Below are 24,864 nucleotides of genomic sequence, written 5' to 3' on the forward strand. Positions count from 1 at the left end.
CCGTGGTTGAGATAACATCAGACTCTTAATGATGAGGCCATCAGGAATGTAAAAGAGTTTAGAGGGAACAAAGAAGGGTGATCAGGAGACTCCATGCAGTCTCCGGTTTCTTGTTCTCCAGATGGTTTCTTGTTCTCCAGCCGTTAAAACATGGAAGTTTCTGGGTGTTTGCTGTTGTTGTTACATTCAAAGTTGTTTGACCAATGAAAAGTTGTTATGAAAAGATCTGCTGTGGAGAGAAGGGTATAAGAGGGGAGCCTGCCCTCAAGATAAAAAGAAGAAAAAGGCAACACGATGAAGTTACATCAATAAAGAAGCAGGAAAAATAAGTGAAGAGGAACAGGCTGGCAGAATGGAGACCAGGACGGGAACAGGTACTTTGATTGCCTCATGAAGATAGGTTCGGCCAAACTCAGCAACCTGCTCAGAGAAGCTCATACAGAAAGTCACTGGAAACAGGCGCACAGGAGCTGGAGAGAAGCTTGAGCTGAGAGAAGAGGACCCGTGCACACAACTGCCTCTCGCTGGTAAGCAGTTGCGCATTATGGGGAATCATACATTCTTAGGAACAAAGACTGTCCTGGTAACCTTACAGCTTATTGTCCTTATTAAAAATCAGACAGTTTATGATCCTGAAATATGGGACCAAACTGAGGTCAAGGTGTGGGACTCTGCAACTAAAAATGACAAGGTTGCAGTGGGATTGCTTGGCACATGGCGAGCAGTCTCTGAGGCCTTAAAGAGCCATGTGGAGCCCCAATCACAAACGTGTGGCTTGCCAGATAGTGAGGGATCTGCGGGCTCCTTTACTGATCCGACTGCTACGCCATGGGCCCCTAAGCTGCTACAGCCATTGAAGGCTTTTGCTGTTACGCCCCCTGTTGACCTGAACGTGCCTTTTGACCCAGGCCTCATTGGCCTTGAAAAGGAGATGGGTATGTTTTTCTTCAATCTGGGAAGAACAGGATACATAAGGCCTGAAGACTGAGTTGCTTGACAACTTAAATCAAGACATGTTGTTCAAAAGGAATGGAAAATGGAGACTTGTTTGTAATCAAGAAAAGGAATGGAAAATTGAGACTGTTAAGTCATGGAATTTAAAGGATTGTTTGTTACCTTTTCTGATTGTACATATGTAAAGGCATACTCGGGTTTAGTATGTAAAGCAACATTCTATATATTTAGAATGTTTGATGTTCATGTGTGCATGTTGGTGGAGCGTAGACTCCCCGCACACCCAGCGCTGTTTACTTGCCTTTTATACCTTTTATAGCTTTTATATCTTTTGTAAGTATAAATATTACTAAATTCAGATTGAGTTGTGTTGCAGGAAGCACGGCCGCAAGCACGACAGACAGCAGTAGAGTCAGATCATGCTCCCTTTTATTGCCCAAATAGCCTAACTTTTATAGTGAACTTAACAGGGGCGGACAGTGTTTCACACAAGATTATTGGTCAAAAGCACTCAGACAAACAACTACAAGGAAACAACCCCACCTGCAAGAAAACAACCCCCTTGTGATTAGCAGTCACATAGACCTTGTCCTTGAAGCCAGCTACGGGTAACAATATTTTCCTGAATTCCTCAATTGGGCGATGTGGGAACACTGTCATGGGAACTTCTCATAGTTGCTCTGGTAGCTTGGTTTGCTCAGCTACAGCAAGCCATGGGATTCTTGCTGTTTCAAAAATCCCTCAAAAAAAAAAAAAAAAAAAAAAAAAAGGGGGAATTGTTAACTTTTTTGAGCAAACCACGCCCCAATATAACATTTTTGCAAGTAACCCTTTAACCACTTTTATCACAATACCACATGCAATGATGATTGACACCACAGGAAACAGAATCCTTAATCCCTCTTAGACTAATCCCAGTAACCATCTATGCATTGTTTCAAACAAATCAGTGAACCATTGATTGAAAGGATTGATACCATATTGAATCTTACTCATGTGCTCTTTCAGGAAAGTAATGGATTTGTGAATTGACTCATTATGATCAAAAAGGTTTAAACTTTAAGGTTTCCCTTAAAGTCCTCACACCCATTCCTTTGAGCCAAAAACAAGTAGTCAATAGCAGCTTGATCCTGTTAAAGCACATGTCGCAGACTATTTTGATCTGGTAACATCTCCTCAAGTATCTCTGTCGTGGCATAGGCTTGCTTCTCGGCCCAGCATACCAATTTTTCTAAGTTGTTACGTGCAGCCGGAGGTGCCGCTCCAGGCACTAAAATTGCCAATGCCGCTCTAGCTGCAACCCCACACAATTCAACATTATCACTGCAGTCCGGTGTGAGCAATGCCCATTTATGTCTGGTGATCTCACGCAACTGTAACAAGCTACGAGCAAATACAATGAGTTTATCTAAGTAACATGGACATCTGATAGCATTTGCAGGGATACCTTGCCAGGCCCTATCCCCACAAATCAGAAAAACATCAGGAGGTAAGGCCAAAGCTGTACAATTGTTCCAAACACTGTAGTTGTTACCCCTTGTCTCCGTGCCTTAAACCCCTAAACCCTGCTTAGCAGTGTCATTGTAATCACAGGTGTTATTTGTATTTTTGTACCCATATGGCCCTTTCCAGGTTCCTGTAGCAGGATTCATCTGATAGCCATGGCTACATTCACATTTGTAGCCACCCTTCAGGTTGATACAGATTTGACTACAGATACCAGGGTTTTGACATTCATCAATATCTCCACAGTTTCTCTTGTCTACAAACTCAAACCCAGCTGGACAGTCACATTCATTTATGTTGCATTCCTTCAGGGGCTCATCACCCCAGTCCTTGCAGTCTCTCTGCTGGTTACACACTTTATTGATATCTATGCATTCTCCACTTCTGCACTTGAATTTGCCAGGTCCAGAGCACTGAATTACATTGTTACAGTTTGCTTCATCAGTGCCATCCAGACAGTCTCTCACACCACTGCACTGCCTACTCCTATGGACACAGTTCCCATCTTCACATCTGAACTGGTCTGGCCTGCAGGTCCAGGAAGGGCAGTTAATTTCATCACTTCCATCCTTACAATAAGGATCTCTGTCACATCGCCACAATTCTCTTCATCTTCTCCACTGTCACAGTCTTTTTTCACCATCACATTTCCATGACACTGTTCTCATATGACACAGCTCAGCACTTTCGTCAGACCCATCTTCACAATCCGGGTCCCCATCACACTGCCATCTGTTTGGCACACACTGACCACTGTTGCACACAAAGTCAGATTCAGCACACGTCTTCTTCACACAAGCACTCTCATCACTGCCATCTGAGCAGTCTTCACATTTTACTCTAGCACCGTCAGCAGCAGTGCACAGGCCGGCGAGGGCGAGCAGCAGGCAGAGTGCCCCACAGCGCGGCAGCGCCTGCCGCCACCCTGCACCTGTGTCACTTATACTACTCTTATTACCCGTGCTGTTAGTGTCAGTGGCATCCTCCTGGTACCGTTTCTGTCTTTGTCTCCCGTTACTCTCCCCCTTTTCTTTTTGCCGCTGACTATTCACCACAAATGGATGAGACACATGATTACTAGTTAGGAAAGAGAGTGTAACGTCTGCTATACGGCTGCAGGCAGTGCCAGCTGCAACCTTAGAAGCAGTTTGTGAAAGAGCCTGCCGGTGGTCATTTGGCAGTGTAATCTGCGTCTCTGCACTCCTGCCCTGCAATAAAGGTAGTAATAGAGCTAAGTTGTCATTAGTAATCTGTAGAATGTGGCAACCCCACGGAATGTTATCCAGAAACATAGTTATAACACTGATCTGGGGACGAATAGTCTTTTTTGCATTGCAAGATAAACCTCTTATAAAAAGAATGCCAGAGAGAAGCAGCACAGCCGCCGCTGCTTACATGGTTACGTCAGACAGGCTGCAGGGTCCTGATGTCCGCCCCTCTGCTATGTGCCGACTCACCACACAGTGAGGGTCGGCTGCCGTTGTCCACTGATGCCTCCGGTCTCCCGTATCAACTCGATCTCGGATGTCCCGCATCGCACCGCGATTACTTCAATTTCCTGCGTTTTCCGCGGCTCCGTTTCCCATGTCCCTCCGCGATTCCATTTCCCTCGTCCCGCCACGATTCCTTTTTCCGCATCCCGCCACAATTCCGTTTCCCGCGTCCCTCCACGATTCCTTTGTTCAGGTCGGTGTGTAGAGTGTTTCAACGTCTCTCAGGTGTTCCAGCGTCCACCAGGTCTGTCCTTGTCTCTTGTAGCTGGCCATAGCTCTGCAGCATCAGTCAGTACTCTCTCCGTGCAGTGGTAGGCTTTCCATGGGCCTCGGGTCTCCCGGCGCCGCTCCAATGTCCCAGCCTCAGCCTGTTCGGGCGCCATATGTTGCAGGAAGCACAGCCGAAAGCACGACAGACACCAGTAGAGTCAGATCATGCTCCTTTTTATTGCCCAAATAGCCTAACTTTTATAGTGAACTTAACAGGGGCGGACAGTGTTTCACACAAGATTATTGGTCAAAAGCACTCAGACAAACAACTACAAGGAAACAACCCCACCTGCAAGAAAACAACCCCCTTGTGATTAGCAGTCACATAGACCTTGTCCTTGAAGCCAGCTACGGGTAACAATATTTTCCTGAATTCCTCAATTGGGCGATGTGGGAACACTGTCATGGGAACTTCTCATAGTTGCCCTGGTTTGCTCAGCTACAGCAAGCCATGGGATTCTTGCTGTTTCAATTTCAAAAATCCCTCAACAGAGTTGAGACTTCATTTATAACAACTGTTACTTAGATAATGCCTACATCCTCTTTCCCTGCTCATTCAACTTCAAACAGCTCTGTCAAATTCTATATACCACACCTTTAACACCTTCAGTATCCCTTTTTAACACTTACTTTTGTAGGAATAGAAATGTTGTTTTTGCAGAGTTACATTGTTTAGAAGGAAGGAATGTGGTACTGAGATATGCTTACAGTGATAAGAAAGCTTAAGCAGGTGACCATGAGAAATGCAGACAACCAGACTCCTTAGGACAATTAGGTGAAAATCACAGCGTTAAGTTAAGTCAGATAAGTGAAGAAACATTACCACTTCAAACAGTAAAAATGGCAAAAGGAAATTGAAATTTAACAGGCCGGCTACTGAAAGCCATGCATTGTTTGTGAAGCATCAGATAGATTGTGAACCTGGATTACCCACTCAGTGGGGAAACAGGGGAGGGTCCTGTCATCAAAAAGTATATAAACTGTGTTTTGGAACTAGTAGATGCGCTCTCCTGCTTGTGGGGTGCCCACCATTGCAATCGTGAATAAATTACTACTTCACTGGGATCCTCGCCTGAGCCTAAGTTATTGGTTACGGAGTGTTTCTCACACTTTCACCAAAGGCTCAGTCATTGGCCAACTTAATTCCGTATCTTTCTCCCTCCAGGAGGCTGAAACAACTTATCAGTATACTATATTTCATCCCATTTTCCTTCTGTCCTCCTTCTTCTACTCTGGATATTCCTATCTGAAGTGGGCAGCCTGGCCACACTTAAAACATCTTATCAAAGCCTGTCTTTCCTAGGATTCAGGCTGCAAGACAACAGCCTTCCTTGCCTGCCATTCCTTCATCTCCCTTCCTCTCCTTTCCATCCTGGCCCTGACAATTTTCTTCCACTTTCTCCAACCCTCTGCCCCCAGCACAAGAAGGGTCCCCAGCACAAGAAGGATGTGGAGCTCTTGGAATGGGTCCAGAAGAGGGCCACTAAGATGATCAGAGGGCTGGAGCACCTCTCCTATGCAGAAAGGTTGAGGGAACTGGGCTTGTTTAGCTTGGAGAAGAGAAGGTTCCAGGGAGACCTCATTGCGGCCTTCCACTACTTGAGGGAAGCATGTAAACAGGAGGGGGAATGCCTGTTTATATGTGTTAATAGTGATAGGACAACAGGGAATGGTTTCAAACAGACAGGGGAGATTTAGGTTAGAAATTAGGAGAAAGTTTTTCACTCAGAGAGTGGTGAGGCACTGGAACAGGTTGCCCAGATAGGTTGTGGATGCCTCATCCCTGGAGGCATTCAAGGCTAGGCTGGATGCGGCTCTGGGAAGCCTGCTCTAGTGGTTGGCAACCCTGCCCAGAGCAGGGGGGTTGAAAACAGATGAACTTTAAGGCCCTTTTCAACCCAGGCCATTCTATGATTCTACATGTATTTTATGAAAAGGCCAGGAGAAAGATCAAGTTAATAGTATTCCTCATCATCAAGAATGATACTTTGGAACATCTTTGGAGTGTCGGAAATTCTCCCTTGTTTACAGCTCAATTTTTGAACTACCAAAAAACCCTAACCTACAACAAAAAGCAGATACATACACAAAGTACCATGGTCTTACTACAGAACAGGAACACTCTTCAGTCATAATCCTACATTAGTAACAGTTTGCAGCAACCCATGGGGTACTGTGTATTCTATTACATGAAAACAGTGGCATTCTTTCCCCTAGGAACTTCCTATTACTACTCTCGGGCAATTTCTACTGTTTTGAACAAAATGGCTTATTATGGACCTGTGTATGTCAAGGATGGAAACTCAATCCTATTTAATAAACAAATAGAAACACAGAACTAATTATTGGTTCAAAATTGCACTTTTGTCAGCTTTTCTTTATATTCCAGCCTCTTATATAGGAACACAAATCCCCAAGAACAGGCAAGGATCTCACCATCATACAATGGTGACCATACTGTAAACCACAACACTACAGAAGAGGTGGGATATGACACTGGACACACAATGCATGGAGACTGAGTTGGTCTGTGCAGCCACTGAAATTGGGCCAGAGCCTGTCCGTGATAAAAATCAATAGGAGACTTACTATTGCCATTGTATGGGCATATAAAGAGAACACAAATTATGCAGCATCATTCTTGATTGAGCTATGTTGATATGCCTTAAAAGACCAATTATCTGTCCTTACCATTGCTATGATTACTTTAATAAATTTATTGGCCAAAGAAGGTATTGCCAAAGACCACCTTTAAACACTGACAACAGTCTCTTCTATCCTTCTCTATAGAGGGAAGAAAGAAAACACAGGGTGACTCAGAAATCCTAGGTTATGATCTTCCTATGTTTCCTTTCCAGAGATGAGGATACCTTTCAGCTCATTAAAAAGGGTGACAAACTTTCAGTACTTTAAGTTAACCTTTTCCTTTGCACTTCCTGTCATTAAATTACTTTCCTATTTATTTCTATGCTTTCCTTATTTATTCCCATATTTATAAAACCTAAATCAATTTGTAGGTTATCATCTGAAAAAAAAAAAAATCCAATAATTCCATATGTCCAATATCTGTTCAATCACTGTTTCTGCTGTACAACCAAGGTGGAAGGACTGGATTGAAACAAGTCACAATGAAAATACTTACATTACATTCAAGGGACATTGGAGCAGACCATCTTTAAAGCCCTGTTCTTGCAAGCACAGTCTTTCAGAGTACATGAATGCCAGCTACATTTAACTTTAATGCTAGTTTTGGCACTGATAAGCTGAAGCATCCAATCTAGTGCAGCCATAATATTCTTGAATCAATGCCATGATACAGCTGTACTACACAGATCCATAATGGGAGATTTTTGAACAATTTTTGCTTAAAAGCCAGCAGGCTAGCACATATCTCAGTGCTGACACAATCAGGCAAAAGAAAGCTATATATTGTTCTATACACTTTAAAGTCTGAGTTTGCTTTTCATTTCAGTATATATTCCTTAAGCAACAATCCAACTGAATTTTCTTTTTTTAAGTTGGCAATTTTCAAAAAAAAAAAAAAAATGAAGCTGACAATGCACATTTAATAACTGCAGAAATGGGTTCTGGTTTTCTAAGTATAAAAATATGCTAATTATAAACAACTATTCATTATTTTCCTACGTGCTATTTTTACACACATACCCCTTAATTGTTAAAATTGAAAAACTAACAAATGCACCGTAGTGGGTTTACGCGTAAACCCACTACATGTACCCATTACACTTTTTATGAATCCAGCCCATTGTTCAAGGAAAAGAAATCATACTTTGCACAAAGATTTGCTTTGAAATTGCTGCCAAAGAAAATAACCTTGAGTTATTTGCTGCATTACTGCCACGAGTACATTAAAGGTGCCTAGGGACAGTTTTGACTTGAACATGTGACTTTTAAGAGAAAGCTTTTAAGTTCAATATTTAAAAATTGTTGCTATATCCCTTTTCTTTTGATTTTTAAATTAACTCCAGTTATCGCATATAGGAAGAAGTCAGGTGCTTTTGTTCCTATGTTTTCAATTATTCATCTAAAAATGCAGGCTTGCGTTGCCTGACTGCAATGAATTCAGGGTTATCATTGGGATGTTCAGGAAATAGGCATATATTTCATGGGTGTTGTTTCGTACAAAACTGGAGAATGTAGCACTGGTATACTGAATAACTTTCCAGACTACTAGGACTAGTTGATCATGACCACATACCTATGAAAACCTAAAAGCTCAGACCTAGGATCTGGTCTTAAGGAGAGTTATATTTTTCACATAATCAAGCAAACCTTTAGATGGGAGGTCAGTCCAAGAAGGGGTTATGTAAATAACATGTAAAAGAAACTGTTAGACTTTCTTCTGGAGGAAAAAAAAAAAAAAAAAAACTTGGTGAAGTAACAATTGCTCTGTTTCTCTGGATTTGGGCTGGCCCATTGGAAAGCAATGCTAGGAGCACAAACAGGGCTCTTTGGCAGAGTTTGTGGATCAAAACAGTCCTCTGAAAATGATTATTTTCCCCAGACTATACAGTAAGCATCCCTAGCCCAAAAGATATGCATGGGCAGTGACTTTTGTCAGGATCTTGACAGAAAAAGCTCTCAGTAATTACAGGACCAATCCAACGTCAATTAAAGTTAATTGAGAGACTTGACACTATGTCCCAGAACAACCATAGCAGATTATGGGAAAAAATAACTGTTAATCAATCCAAGGCAAGTATTCAGTGGGCTGTAGCTTGAATCAGAAACAGCTGCAGTCCAAAAGCAGAAATCAGTTCAGCTGACCACATTGTGAAGATTCAGCAAAAAGAAACATGGCAGCAAAACTTGGTTCAAGGGATAGCAGTGTTTTCTGTTTCTTCTAGAAAGAACCATTTTAAGTGGATTATATTATAATTTCATTCAACAAAAGAAGCCTGAAGGACAGCAGTGGCCAAGGCCCTATCACATGAGATGCATTTTCTCTAAAATAACACATTCAGAGGCCTATGCTATGAAAGCTATATTGTCCAGAGAAATTGATGGATAAAGATATGTAAGAAACATGGGCTAGCAACTAGTTAAGCATCTAGTACCCTAGATCATCTCTGAAACCACTGCTTTGAAGCAAAGGCTCTCTAGATTTACGGAAACATCACTGGGTACCTTAAAAATAGAAAATTTCTTTCTGATTAACCTGAGTTTTTAGGCTGCTGCCTTTGGAATACGACACTCTTTGCCTGAGGAAATGAGTGAAGTAGGAAGAAGAGGGAATAGATACATTAAAACAACCTAGAAAGACAGACTGAGCATTTATTTCACCTTCCTGCATATATGGCCCTGATGTAATTAAAAAAAAAAAAAAAAAAAAAAAAAAGAGAGAGAGAGAGAGAGAGAGAGAGAGAGGGGGAGTGCAGAGGAAGGTGGGGGAAATTGGAAATCTTGGGTAATTTTGTTATAAAGAATTTCCTGGATGATGATTTGGAGCATTTAAATATTCCATGGGAGACAGAGAAATCTGCAATTTTTTACTTGTTACTGGTTGCTTTGGATTTCTGTTATTTCTCAGCCATTTTCACCACTGTCAGCCATGTAGATTTTTGAAGTGGTCAAGTTCCCAACATAAGAGAGAGAAAGTATTATGCTTGCCCAGTTGATCAGGAATTCAGAGGGAGACAAGGATATACTTGAAAGATACTTGAGTACATTTAGATTCAAATTTCTTGGGATGCCATGCCTCCCCTACCAAGTAGGATACAGACAAAATAAACAGTCAACCTGACCTAAGTTGCCCACTTGGACAAAGTTCCTTTAAGCCATGATGATTACAGAAAATTATCTTTTGTAAATCAGTAAGCGTGCAGGCAGATGAGCAGATTCACTAGTACTCTCATCTGTTTTATGTTTTCCTTGAAATTTAACTTGATTGGTGCAAAATTACCAACATAGAAGTTAATTTGACCCATGATTTTAACTACATTTTCAAAAGAAAAAACATTTTATTCCTTCCTTAAGTATATTATTTACATTAATGATATTGAACTTGGACTTTGGAAAACAACAACACATTTTAATTGCTTTAAGGCTCATCCATAATAATAATAAAAAAAAAAGATATAGTTTGGGTATATTTATACACTCTCAACTTCACTTGGCTTTTTTAAAAGAATATTTCTGTAGTTTGTGTGATGTTTCAGTGAAAAATCAAATACATGTAATATTATATCTGTGTTATTTCAGATTTTCTGTTGTTTTCATACAGAGGTGATTCTATACCATTATTTTTATTTGTTAAGCTTCAGAAGTTCTTCTGATAAAATTTCATCATTTTAGAGCTTTAACCCCCCCCCCCCCAATAACATTCTGTGATTTTTTTATTATTATTATTCAGTACTTACAAGATGCAGTAACATTTTTATAGATTTATTACCTTTCAGATTGTGATGCCAAACACGAGGTTTATGACCAAATAAAGCATCGTTTCATTTTTTTTTTTTTTAATAGACTGTTTTAGAAGAGTATTGCTTCTGTTCTACAATTGCCTGTACCAAATTATTTAATTGGTTTTGTTCACATCTAAGTCTGGAAAGTATCTGAACCAAAAAATATACACAAAGTATAATAGTGTAGCCAATATGAACTGACAAAAATCATTCTGGAATTGCTCACAATGAAAAGAATATCCAAATAAAAATCCTCAAGCAAGAAAGTATCATCTTAATTTGTTTTAAGTCCCTTTCCAGTAAATACAATCACCAACAGTATTTCCTGATGGATTTCATAGACTCCAATGTCCACAGAAAGTAATTCAAAATTATAAAACACTAAACATTCTTTGGAAACAGAGTATGGAGAGTCAGATTCATGTTGGTTTAAGGCAGCTTGTAGCTGATCTCCCTGCATGTCACCAGCATCAATTCACAGACATTGTCATCACTTCATCTCCTTCAACACTTCCATCAGAGTGGCTTATAAGCACAATGTCACAAAGCCAACAGCAAAGATATAAAGGAAATACTCCACATGCTGTTTGGATATGCGCTCTCCTTCCCAATCATGCTTAGGTCATCTTTCTTCCTGCAAGCCCTACTACACACAAAGCTTCAGATATGTCTGATTCACACACCTCTGCTCAGAGATATCAGGCTCTGCTACAGCTTCTGTCAGTACAGACTGGTAGAGGCCCTAAATCTGACAGATCTGAAGCATAATATGGACTCCCAAGATTAATACTTAGCCATTGCTCTGACATTGAATATCTTAGGATCGTCTTGGGAGACCAGCTCTTGGGACTCATCCTGGGAGTCCACACAACTGAAGATGGCAGAGCAATCCCATTTCCAAATGCTCTATGAACATTAATTATGGTTCACAATGAACTTCAAGGGTAAGTATTATTCCCTTTTTATAGCTGTATTTATATTTATTTAAATATATATTTTTATATTTCCCTTATTATAGCTGTACAAACTACAGCCTTAAAAGTTTAAGCTTTTTTTTTTTTCTTTTTTCTCCTCTTTTTCTTTGAGGTTCCTGGTGAATCAGGTGCCAGGCCTAGAGTACTGTGTCACCGAATCTAGCCTCTCCTGGCTTCCTAGCTTCATCCTGGAGGCAGACTCTAAGTTTCCATTTCATCATATCACTTTACATAAAGACCACGCTAAGGGGAGAGAAAACCAAACATAGTATCCATGATACAAGATTTCTGTTTACTGCCTCAAGTTGCACAAGATGTGAAGACCTGTCACAGTACCATTTTACTTCAAACAACTACATTCTTCTACCCTGTGGTTAAAAAAAAGTCACATTCTCATTATCTGCTAGAATTCAGCAAAAGCATGAAACAGTGGATCAGAGCTATTGACTTTCTCAAATTCTAGAATTCACTAGTCATCTGGTCATCAGGATCTTTTTCCAGGGAGAGGCAATGTCTCTCAGCTTTTACCTTTCACTTCTCTCAACAGGAGCAAGACACCACCTTCTTGTTCAGAAGACAATAGTTTCAGATCAGCTGTGAAAGGGAAGGGGCCTGGCTCCTGTATTTAAGTCTTGTACACGCATTTCACCCTCTTCACCTGGTAAACTGGTTCTGCTGAATAGTATTTCAAAAAAAGTCTTATGTATATCCTAATGTCAGCCAAAGAAACCGAAGAGGTCAAACAACAGACTGTCCTAATATCTCTTACAAGCAGAGGGCCTCCCTTGTAAGCCTTGTAAGGCCTCTCCTCTGTTCACCACCTCATCCTCTGAAAAAAGACTCTGGGGTTCTCACTCTCTCTTCTGCTCAGCTTTCATAATGGAACAAATAGGCACCACCATCTCCAGACTCCTCAACCCTGACTACAGGCAAGGGGAATCCTATATTGTTTCTCCACCATCTTAACTTCCACCTTGAAAATCAAGCTGATTTAATCTGGGATGAATTCTGATACAGGACTCATCCCTTTGAAATGACTTACTGACATATTTATCCTCATATACTATTACATCCATTTAGTCAGAGAAAGACTGAAGGCAGCAACTCACATACAGAAGATAAACTGGCAAGTAGCCCTGGCTACTGCTATTCAGAAGATCACAAAAGCCCTATCATTTATTGTTGTTATTATTCTCACAGAGAAGAAAGAAAAGAAAAAAAAAAAAAAGGTTTCTTTACTTACATTTCAAATTCTGGGTCCTTCATCTTAAAACAGGTGATCTCAAGAATTTGCTATAGTGCATGCCTCTGTATCCATCCTGCATTGTTGTAGTCAAAAAATCTGCAGCACCTGATAATGTTTTTCACATTCTTTGCAATCTGCAAATTACAGGTGATTTCAATAAACAAGAAACTAACACTGACATAATTGACACAAATGTAAGCACTGGAAAACTTTTCTAACATATAATAAATGCCATTTTGTACCTATTTAGATAATACAGGACCACATTTCCTGACACAGTAAGAAATGTTAAAATAACACTCTATGAGAAATGAATATTTTGCATTTAGAGAAGGCAATTTCCTTTTCAAATGGCACTAGTAAACTAGAAATTCCTTTAGGCAAAGCAATGATTTTCATATACAACATTTTAAGCACTAGGTAGAGCATGACCTTCCTTCAGTGACTGAAACCTAGAGATTTACTAAAAAGCAAACATCAAAGATCAAGGCAGGTGTACATTTCATAAGTATCAAGGCATTTCAGAATATCAGTGAATACTTTGTTCTTATGTACACTGAAACTTTTTTCTTTTCACTTCAAAAATTATGATGAATCAAGAAGATTTAGGGGTGGAAAGAAAAAGCATACAGAAAACAAAACACATTAGGTGTGTGTGTCGATCTGCTTGAGGGTAGGAAAGCTCTGCAGGAGGATCTGGATAGGCTGGACCGATGGACTGAGGTCAACTGCATGAAGTTCAACAAGGCCAAGTGCTGGGTCCTGCACCTGGGGCACAACAACCCCAAGCAGCACTACAGGCTGGGAGATGAGTGGTTAGAAAGCTGCCTGGCAGAGAAGGATCTGGGAATATTGGTGGATAGTTGGCTGAATATGAGCCAGCAGTGTGCTCAGGTGGCCAAGAAGGCCAACAGCACCCTGGCTTGTATAAGAAGCAGTGGAAGCAGTGTGGCCAGCAGGACTAGGGAAGTGATCGTCCCCCTGTACTCAGCTCTGGTGAGGCTGCACCTTGCGTACTGTGTTCAGATTTGGGCTCCTCACTACAAGAAGGACATCGAGGTGCTCAAGCGAGTCCAGAGAAGGGCAATGAAGCTGGTGAGGAATCTGGAGAACAAGTCTTATGAGGAGCAGCTGAGGGAGCTGGGGTTGTTCAGCCTGGACAAGAGGAGGCTCAGGGGTGACCTTATTGCACTCTACAGGTACCTTAAAGGAAGCTGTAGTGAGGTGGGGGTTGGTCTATTCTCCCACGTGCCTGGTGACAGGATGAGGGGGAATGGGCTGAAGTTGCGCCAGGGGAGGTTTAGGTTGGATATTAGGAAGAACTTCTTTACTGAGAGGGTTGTTAGGCATTGGAATAGGCTGCCTGGGGAAGTGGTTGAGTCACCATCCCTGGAGGTCATTACAAGACATTTAGATGTAGAGGTTAGTGATACGGTTTAGTGGAGGACTGGTTAGTATTAGGTCAGAGGTTGGTCTAGGTGATCTTGGAGGTCTCTTCCAATCTAGATGATTCTGTGATGATTCTATTATATGCATGGAGGAGACTGGGACAGACCTAGCTTTTCTTCTGCAGGGACAAAAGCTGCTTGCCCTTGACATGACAATCAGAATCAAAAATCTGTGTTCAAACTTGTGGTTGCTACCCCTCGCTAGAGCTGCACAGTCACCCTAATAAACAACATATGGGAAATCTTAGGTTATTATTTGCCAAGAGAGCAAAAATAGCAGAAATTTAAAGGCAGCAACAGCATATTCTACAGAAATAAGGAGTAAGTAGGGGACAGAGTGGTAAACATGCTGCTTCCTTCCATTTCATGAAAATACATCAAAAATGCATAAATTAGTAAAGTAAAACCCACACTATAACGATTGGCATTTTCTCTGGCAAAAGGACTGGTGCTCAGATGTGCTTTCAAGGCAATATAGAACAGCTTGGAAGCTTACCACCCTTCTAACCATGCCTAAAGGGACTGCATCAGATCCAGTAGCCAAAATGTCCTTCTTGAGAGTGAAGGAGGTGCACTCTTCTATGTTGGACAAACTGGACAGGGCAGGAAAGGGGAGACCCTCAGTCATTCTGCTTCCAGTCTACCTCAGGACAACCTGACAGTTGGTGGTAGAAGTCTGTCTGTGTGACTGTCCCCTTTCCTGAAGCCCATGCAGAAGTGTAAACATAGATTTTTTGCCCTTCCTGGCATCCTACAGTAACCGGCACCAGGATAAAAAAAAGGGATGACAGGGAAGCTTTTAGAGTTACAGTTATGTCCCTTATTGCCAAATGGAAGATTTCAGACTGCAAATATCTATCAATCTTGCATATTACACACAGAGATACACACATCAGATTTTGTTTGTTTTGTTAAAAAATAAAGAAAAAATGCCTGAGAAATATTCTTCTCTTGCTATAAAAACATCAGTGCTCATTTTCCCTGTATTCTACTTTGGGCCATTTTGTGTAAAATCTTTAATTAAAGTTTTTCTTTGAAATTGTCATCATCAAACCAGAAGAAAGAAAGTAAAAAATGGAAGGACACAGCTGTGCATATATGAAGTGCTATTCAGTACCAAATGAATTGGAACAAAATAAGTGTCATGACTGTTATGCTCTTAGTTTTGGCTCTGTATTCTCAGTAGCACAGTCTAACTTGTCACTTTATATTGATTCCATCTGTTTACACTCTGCAGAGTATTGGCTTCCTACAGTGAAGATTTCCTATTTACCAGCTGGTAAAGATAGGCCCAAACCAGATAGAAAAGAATTAGACTACGTTCAGACCCTCATAAACACAAAATCAAAAATTAATGGGGGAGGGGAGAGAAGAGTAGGGGGAGTGAGGAAAATATATGGGCCTGATGCTTGTTCATATTTTTTATAACTCATTAGCAGTTTTTAGATACCTTGAAATTTGTGCTATGAGTGTACAAAATAAATCAATTTCCTGTCTCCTTTACATTGCACTTTACGCGAACAGACCTGTTGTAGACATGAATCAATCCCAGTACTTCAGTCATCTTAAAAGGGAAACACTCAAGGTCTGAACTTAGCTAATATTTCCACTCACACAAGCCAGCTATGAGTGAAAGACTTCCGTATAAAATGGATGTACACATGCATACAGAGCCATCTCTGCACTCTGATAATGAGTTTTCATTATTTCCTACTTGCTGAATTCTTTTCTTAAGAAGACACTATGATTTGGAGGGTCTGACTCACTTCAGGAGAGTCCTTATGATGATATTAAAAAAAAAAAAAAAAGTTGTATGTTGTTGAGCAAATCTATTTTTTTAATATTCAGAAACACTGTAATTGAAGTCTAGGCTCCTTTCTGTGGTGACACATCATTGCAAGTATTACTGGGGAACAAATCCTATCCCTATTTTTGGTGTCTGAGCAACCAAACCAGCAAAACCATACTCTAGATTTAAGGTGCTTAGAAGATGAGCCACCCTTTATTGAACAGGTCTTAGCTGTGCCAGGGAAGCAGCATGCAGACAGGATTATGGAAATTAAGGGTCTGGGCTTCTGGAACTGTATTAAAGTTCTGGTTCTTCTTACCCACACATAAGAAAATGCATAACTATCCTAACTTCATTGCTGCCTTGCGTCCCTGAACAATCACTAAGCCACTGGGGGGGGGGGGGGGGGGGAAGCTCTTTCATGCACCATCATTTATATTTCCAGGCACACATCTTTTCAGCATTTGGCCCTCCTTCCTAGGCTTAGTTCTTTGCTTAGAAGACAGCACTGGTGATCCTAAACATTGTGGTCATTTTCCTACAATCTGCTGTTACTTCTCTTTCCTGTTCAGTATGTTTTTTAACTCCTCCCTGCTCTTTAAACCTGTTCTTCTCAAGACAGCAACCTTCAGTAGTAACATGTTATCGTATGTGACTAGAAATGATGGAAAGACTTCTGCAGTCAAAACAAAACTTAGAACTTTGCCCTGGCATTTGAAATATTCAAAATATTTTCCTAGCTTTACTGAGCAGGTAGTAATAACTACAAAGGCAGTAAGGCTTGCTTTCTACAAATACAACAAATAATTTTGGTGTCATAAAAAACGCTCAAGGACAGGTTTGAATCATTTGATTAAATAAATTGTCAGCAAGGCTAGAATTTAAGTGCAGGACAGTGATCAGAAGTCCAAGACTGTTTTTCAGGTGTTGGTTCCCCTATATCTTTTCACTAACTAGAGGATGCTCTGAACCACCTGCTGCCTTCTTGATCTCAGCCATCACATTGGTTATGATGTCTAAATACAGGTATATGTGGTAGGTGAGCCTAATGTGGCTTTCTGCCTATGAAGGGGAAAAAATTACTATTCTTTTTTAACTGAGAACATTGCATTTTTTTTTAAAGTTCCCTCATACACATACAAATTTAGAACCCAGCCACAGTCACCAACATAAATGTATCCTTCCTTGAATGATGATAGACATCTAAACAGAAGCAGAATAAGGTTTAGCTTGGGAATTACCTGTGTAATGTTACAGGTGAATATTTAAAAGATTGTATGAACTCTTGGTGTATCTGAATAATTACCTGTGTACATCATGTATTTAAATATCTTGCAGCACTTAGCTAACTCAATGGTTCCTGAAATACATATGTAACCATAACCTTGTCTTAAGTTAATGATGTTTTTTGTTAATGTACTCAAAATGTATATAATAGCTATATTTCACAAAGCTATTAAAATATAATAGTACCTTTTAAATTTAAGGCAGCAGACCTCTAATTAGGACATCAGAGGATATTTTCAATACATAAATTCTGTAATAAGATATTTCATCTCCTTCTTTTGTGATAGGAAATACTTAACATGAAAACTTAAATGTTACTCTTCAGTTAGCTGCATATAGCCAAATGAATAAAAGCTATGACATTAATAACAACTATATCTAGTTATGATTGATAGGCCTTTATACAGTAAGAAAAGATTGTCTTGGATACAATCTGTTCTAACAGCCTTGCGATAAGTTAATATTTCAGTCAGACTAGAGTGAGGATATATTTTATATATTTATATTTTATATGTTTATATTTTTTAGATATGTTAACAGAAAAAGGAGGACCAAAGAAAACATAGGTCCGCTACTTGATGGGGAAGGTTTCCTCACAGACAATGACATAGGCAAAGCAGAGATGCCTTCTTCACCTCTGTCTTCAATGCTGATGATGGTCTTCGGGACCCTGGGTGCCCTGAGCTTGAGGACCATGACAGTGGGAATGACAAACTCTCAACCAACCCTGAACGTGTGCTGGATTTACTGCTCCACCTGGATCCATATAAGTCCATGGGTAAGGATGGGATCCATCCCAGGGTGCCTAAAGAGCTGACTGATATCATTGCAGAACTTCTCTCAACTATTTTTCAACAATCTTGGGAATCTGGAGAGGTCCCAGTAGACCAGAAGCTGGCAAATGTCCCAATTTTCAAGAAGGGTAAGAAAGAAGACCCTAGCAATTACAGGCCTGTCAGTCTCATGTCAGTGCCTGGTAAAATTATGGAGAAGATGATTCTTGAAGTTACTGATGTGCACCTGGGGGACAATGCAGTCATTGGTACCAGCCAACATGAGTTCATGAGGGGCAGGTCCTGCCTAACAAATTTGATTTCCTTTTATGATAAGATCACCCATCTAGTTGACCAAGGGAAACCAGCTGATGTGATCTTTTTGGACTTCAGCAAGGCTTTTCACACGGATCCTATTGGGAATAGGATCCTACTGGACAAAATGTCCAGCATACAATTTAACAAAAACATCATACGGTGGGTGAGCAATTGGCTGATGGGCAGGGCTCAAAGGGTTGTGGTTAATGGGGCCGCATCTGGCTGGTGGATGGTCACTAGTGGGGTCCCTCAAGGCTTCATTTTAGGGCCAGTCCTCTTCAATGTCTTTATAAATGATTTGGATGTAGGAGTAGAAGGTGTTTTGAGCAAATTTGCTGACAACACCAAACTTTGAGGAGTTCTGGACTCTGATGAGGGTGGAAAGGCCTTGCAGAGAGATCTGGACAGATTGGAGAGCTGGGTGATTACCAACTACGTTAAGTTTAACAAAGACAAGTGCTGGGTCCTGCACCTGGGACGGGGCAACCCTGGCTGTACGTACAGACTGGGCAATGAGACTGGGCCTGTTCAATCTGGAGAAGAGGAGGCTGAGGGGGGACCTCATCGTGGTCTACAACTTCCTCGTGAGGGGGAGTGGAGAGGCAGGTGACCTATTCTCTGTAAACACCAGCGATAGGACCTGTGGGAATGGTGTTAAGCTGAGGCAGGGGAAGTTTAGGCTGGACATCAGGAAGCGGTTCTTCACTGAAAGGGTGGTTGCACACTGGAACAGGCTCCCCAGGAATGAAGTCACTGCACCAAGCCTGTCTGAATTTAAAAAGTGATTGGACTGTGCACTTAATCACATGGTCTAAACTTCTGGGCAGACCTCTGCGGTGCCAGGAGTTGGACTTGATAATCCTTATGGGTCCCTTCCAACTCTGGATATTCTATGATTCTATGGTAACCTGTCCCAGCTTCATATTAAAAGTAGTTCAAGAAGTCATTTCCATAAGATCCTCCCATCTGCGCTTGTGCAGTGTCTCCTGGTGGTGGATGTGCCTATACATAGGCATAACCTATCCCCACTTCATATTAAAATTAGTTCAAGAAGTCATTTCCATAAGCTCCTCCCCTCTGCAGTTGCACATTGTCTCCTGGTGGTGGTTGCTGGTGGTCGTGGGGATGAAGGTTGGTGACTCTTCCTCGTCACCGCTAGTTGACCTCTTGTTTTTGCGCAGACTCAGTTGCTTCTTGGCTCTTGTCCATCCGTAGGACCAGTTTCTGACAGTTTCTTAAGATAGGCTCACACTCTTATCAAGAGACTAACCTTGGTAAGGGGCCCAAGGCTTCTTGCTTTAATTAATTTGCAGAATGCACACTAGTTGGCAAAGACACTAAGTAGCATCCACTAGTTTGATACCGTCAGCGCTCTATCTCTATTTGCTAAGATTCTCCTAACTCCCTCTCTCAGTCAGACATGGTATGTGACATCAGGTTACAGGTTAATTTGAAAATGTCCAAATATAATAAGATCATGACACTGATGGACAGGTTTTTGTGACTCAGTTTGTGAAATAAATAAGTCTAGGTTTCCCATAGTCACACCACCACATCTTCCCCAATTAGAAAAAGTATTTTGATGCTGTTCAACCCTGTCTGAGTTTTAAGTAGCCTGAGCTTTCAGGTGGATGAATAATTTTAAGAGTACAAAATGGTTAAAATACTATGCTTGTGATGTGACTGAATGTTTTATACCAGCCTTGCAAAGAGCTAAATGATCCAGTTTCTTATATAAAACAAGCATTGTTACTCAAGCCACAAGCATCTAGTAATGAAGAAATAGAATCACAGTAGGACTATGCTAAAAAGGGATTCATAGCATAGATTAGAGAGAGGAGACTTAAAACACTTCGTACTTTAGCATGATAATAACAAAAACAACACTTTAAGCGTACCTATATGACAAGATCTTCATAATGCAACAACAGGGCAACATCCATTTATGCACATTACTAAATTGATAGCAATAGATCAAGAGCACCATCTACTTATTATCTGAAGTGACCTACGATACCAGCACGTGGTTTGTGCTATCACCCTGGTCAACATACTTTCTCCTTGAGCAGTAATTCCAGCTGCCTTAATGTCGTTGTCTGGCAACCTTGGCTGTTTGATCTGAAAACACAGAAAAAGTATAGATGAACATGAACCACAATAGTACTGTTGAAGACCACTGTAGGGACACGAATGGGGGAGCTTTGGCTTGGCATGCAAAGAACTACAAATGCAAGAAAGTGGCTTGATCCTACCTTCGTTCTAGCTGTTCCTCACAACTTTGCACTGCTCGTAAACAAAATCACTACTTTGGATCCCTGAGCAGAACAGAGATGTGGCAGCTGTCCCTCTTCTACCAGTGTGATGACTTAGTGTAGAATATTTTTTGTTCAAGGATATATCTATATGTATATGCTGCTGTATTTGGCCCTTGGAATGATACAAGAGTCCCAAGGTCAAGAAAGCTATAGTGCTAGTTCTCCCTTCTACTTATAGTGCTAATTCTCTCTCATCAAGTGTCCCTCAGAACTATAAACATGCCTCCTCCCCTTCTCTCCAAGCACAAATGAAATCTATTTGTACCTGTTGGTCACCAGTAACTTTGAAAATTTGAAAAAATCTTTTTGAAAATAAATAAATAATAATAATAATAAAAAGATGTATTACTTTGCTTTAATTCCATTTCCTCATCCCATTGACTTGCAACAGGCCAGCCAAGTCTACTTTCTACAGCTGGCTCTACATGTGCAAAATTCTAATCTCTGCATATTTGTCTTCGGTTTCAGCCTTAAGTAACTGGTTCTGAAAAGCTTTGCACAATGTTATTCATATCTGGTTTTGTGGCATGGAGTCCTGAAAGCTAACTTTTGCCATATTTTCAGCCTCTGAATTCAGTGGAATTGCTCGAGTTTTAAACAGGAAAAGTAAGTATCTCATAATTCATCCCATCATAACTTCTGGAAAACAGCACCTGTACTGCCCTCCAGTGGTGGAAGTATAGATATGTTTCTGATAGCTTTCACAATCCTACCGTTATGTTTACTTCTCTACACTGCACACAGTTTCAGAAAAGATCTCTAGGTGGCCAAAAAACAAATCTTTAATGATCTGTTCCAAATGTTAGTGAGTTTAAAAGGAAATCAAGAGTAACATCTTATTCTCCTTGAATGTTAGAGGAAAATCCAACCCTAAGTGTATAAGAAGATTTACCAATTTACTATGTCCCATGTAATAAAGAAAAGATTAAACTTTTATTCCAGAAAAGACCCCACATTTGTATTTTAATTAGTTTTCACTAATTAATTAGGATTTTTAAGCTCCTCTGTCTCTCTAGGAAAAAGTCCCTCCTTTTTTTTCTACTTTTCTTTTGCTGCTCCTCTTCTTCCTCCTGCCTCCTTTCAAAGTCTTAATCCTATTTTTGTATCCCTGGTATTACACGCCTTCATTCTTTCTTTGTCTGAGAGTTTTCTTAGCTTTGCACTTGCTGGGAATAAAGTTGGACTGGAATTTACAAAAATTTTTTTGGAGGAAGAACAATTTCCTTGCAGATCCCTTTTCAAAATTACATTCTTTATATTTCACTGGGGGGGAGTAGCAAGGGGTGGTGGTGAAAAAACATTAGTGCTCCACTAATAAAGCTGCTGTGAGAGCACCTTTCTTTTTTATAATATTTTTATTATTATTTTTATGTAGAATATGGATCTACCTTTCATTTTTGAATCCTTATGAAACTGCATTGACTATGATTTCTTTAATACACAATAATTTACAATGTTAATTTAGTTAACAGGCTGATTAGTGCCAAAGACTCATATTTTCCCAGTAGCAGATCAGTGGCTTAGAAGACCATTCCTTTCCCTTTAGCAATTAGTCAACATTCCTATGGCAACTATGGCAATTACATATACAAGAAAAACATTTCTAGAAAAGAACTAATTGTATGTCTACCTTACTAGATGCTCACATCAGCAGCTAGACCCTGCTTTGAGAGCTAGAAAACTCACAAGTGATTTGTGACTAGAAGTCAGGAGCAATTTGACTGCATAATATGGAACACTTACCTTTTTAGCACGCTGCAACTTTCTGCAACTTTAGTGAACAGGAAGTCAAGATAGGGCACAGTAACTTTGCCAATACTTGGAATCTATATTTCAAAATACATAGATCAGTACATGCATAAATACATGAGTAAGTGCTATAGTGATACCAGATATTTTTAAATACTTCATTTGCATTACTAATTTATTCTTTTCCTTAAGAAAAATAAGTATCTTATAATTGTGCTTTTGTTCTGTATATTTTGCATGACTGCTTCTCAGCAAGTTGTCTACAATTAAGCAGAGCTTGGTAACCCTCTCCCCCCAACATGAAAGTCCGCAAGTTTTTTCATAGTATGAAATAGAGATTTCTCAAGTCTCTAGCTCTTATCTTCCATGTGCGTATATGAAAGCATATTCATTCTCATCAGCACCTTCTCTTGATCCAAAATAGTATTTAAAGTGTTTCAGGTGCATATGTCATCCTAATGGCTTTTTAGGGACTATATCATCAAAGAATTTAACATCAAGCTTAGCCGAAATGTGCTTAGCCTTTTACAGACTGATTGGTTTAATGTGGGTGAGGTGAGCTGTTATGTTTACATTTTAAACTACAAAAAACAAAGGAGACAGACTGGGGGTGGGGAAGATTACAGTTTCCTACATTTTCAATACAAAAATGTAGGTGTGCAATAACACTGGTGCAGATTGTGCATGAGAATCCTCCCCATTTTTCAATGTGTCAGTTACATTACCATATAAATGCCCAACACTCCTTCAAGTCCTACCTCTGCCTATGGCTTATAAATTCACAAGTGTGAGAAGTGTGCTGAGAACCCCTCCCCCCACCACCATTGAGACAAAAAGCAGCTGGTACATCTCGGAGTTCACAACTTAATCTATGCACACTCATAACACTGCATGTTTGTGACTAAGCTTTGAGTAGTGTCCTTGTTTTTAATTGCAAAATCTGGTAGTAAATGGCAACTTTTTCAACTAGAGTGACAAGCCACAAATAAAGAACAAAATTTTAGAATTTAGTTCATATTACTTTTGCAAGTTCTCTATTACTTTCACTTCAGCTACTCATATAAGATTTCAACCATATCTAACATCTTTTAAATAATATTTGTCTTGAATCTGCTCCCATTGAAACATAGGGAAATTTTGCACCTAAGAAGTAGGAAGTGTCCCTAAATTATTATAAACAGCAATGACTTAGCATACCTCTGCCAGCTCAGCATCAAATTGCGCTTCTGTTAGACAGATTAGAAAGATTTCAATCACACTCCTGAATTCATCCTTTCTGACTGTTAGGGTCTGAGCAACATCAAGCATTTAAAATGGTTTTTTTCACTTCATCTTCTTTTACGTCTTCTTGCACGTCTTTTGAAGTAAGATCTGCCCAAAGTCCCAGGAGAATAATGTAGGATCTGGGACAGAACTCACAGACATAGCTGTAAAATATATTAGGTAATCATATTCTCCTAAGCCTGGCAAAGTCACACCTTTTTCTGAGAATTCAACACAATCAGTTTATTTGCAGATACATAAGCAAATCAGCTGCTGCTTGTCCACTTATCTGAAGGCAGTAAATAAACAAACACAATTGTAATGGCTTACTAAGAGATCTTTCATCCCTGAAAGTACAGTCTTCTGGTTTTGTTTGTTTTCCAACAGAATAAAAATGTTTCTGGACATTTCTATTATAAAATCATCATATTCTAAGAAAATCATCAGATTCCATGGTCTGTCTTTCTGCAGCTACAACCAAAATAGTAAGGGTTTAAAACTTAAGTTTTAAAAGTTAAAAATCTATAAAGTACAACACATAGGTGTGTCCTGCCATCTCAGACATGATCGCTTTGCCCTGTATTTTATTTGGTTACTGAGATTTGGGTACACCTATCACATACTAGTGGGTTTAGCATTTGTTGTTCATATGTGGAGCCTACAGTCAACATGTATATTAGTGCACATCAGCCTCTTTCCTTCAAAAAACAGGCCAAGCAACAGAATGAGTAGATGTACAGTGCAGCACAGCTTACAGAGATACCTTGTGTTACACCTCCCATTCTTGCTGGGCCCGAATGAGAACTACACAAGGCCCAGAAGGTTTTGCCTGTTTCTTTTGGATTCATGAGCCAAGTTCAGCCACAGCTGTGAGCATTTAATTACCTCCCAGTTGAATCAATGGAGGTTCTGTGCACAAATCTAAACCTAGAGGCCAGCTCATATGCATTTATGTTTTTTTTCCAAAGTTTAATCTAGGATCTGCCATTAAACAAAACATAACTGCCTTCAAAAGAAGATTTGTTTACAAGAAGCAAGATGGCAAAATACAGCT

General features: G+C 40.1%; 1 protein-coding gene across 1 annotated transcript in view; it reads right to left on the minus strand.

Moving 5' to 3' along the window:
- EFCAB6 (EF-hand calcium binding domain 6) overlaps positions 1 to 23,972 on the minus strand; it is a gene marked incomplete at both ends in the record, with an annotated part of 128,582 nt that extends 104,610 nt beyond the window's left edge. Inside the window, 7 exon segments of the mRNA XM_082751721.1 lie at positions 12,866 to 12,915; positions 12,919 to 13,002; positions 14,813 to 14,909; positions 22,542 to 22,624; positions 23,745 to 23,852; positions 23,854 to 23,895; positions 23,898 to 23,972. Coding sequence (XP_082607847.1) covers positions 12,866 to 12,915; positions 12,919 to 13,002; positions 14,813 to 14,909; positions 22,542 to 22,624; positions 23,745 to 23,852; positions 23,854 to 23,895; positions 23,898 to 23,972 — 539 coding nt within the window.
- Between the last annotated feature and the right edge of the window lie 892 nt (positions 23,973 to 24,864).

The sequence above is a fragment of the Aythya marila genome (assembly GCF_965140915.1).
Source record: "Aythya marila genome assembly, chromosome: 1".
NCBI classification, from domain to species: Eukaryota; Metazoa; Chordata; class Aves; order Anseriformes; family Anatidae; genus Aythya; species Aythya marila.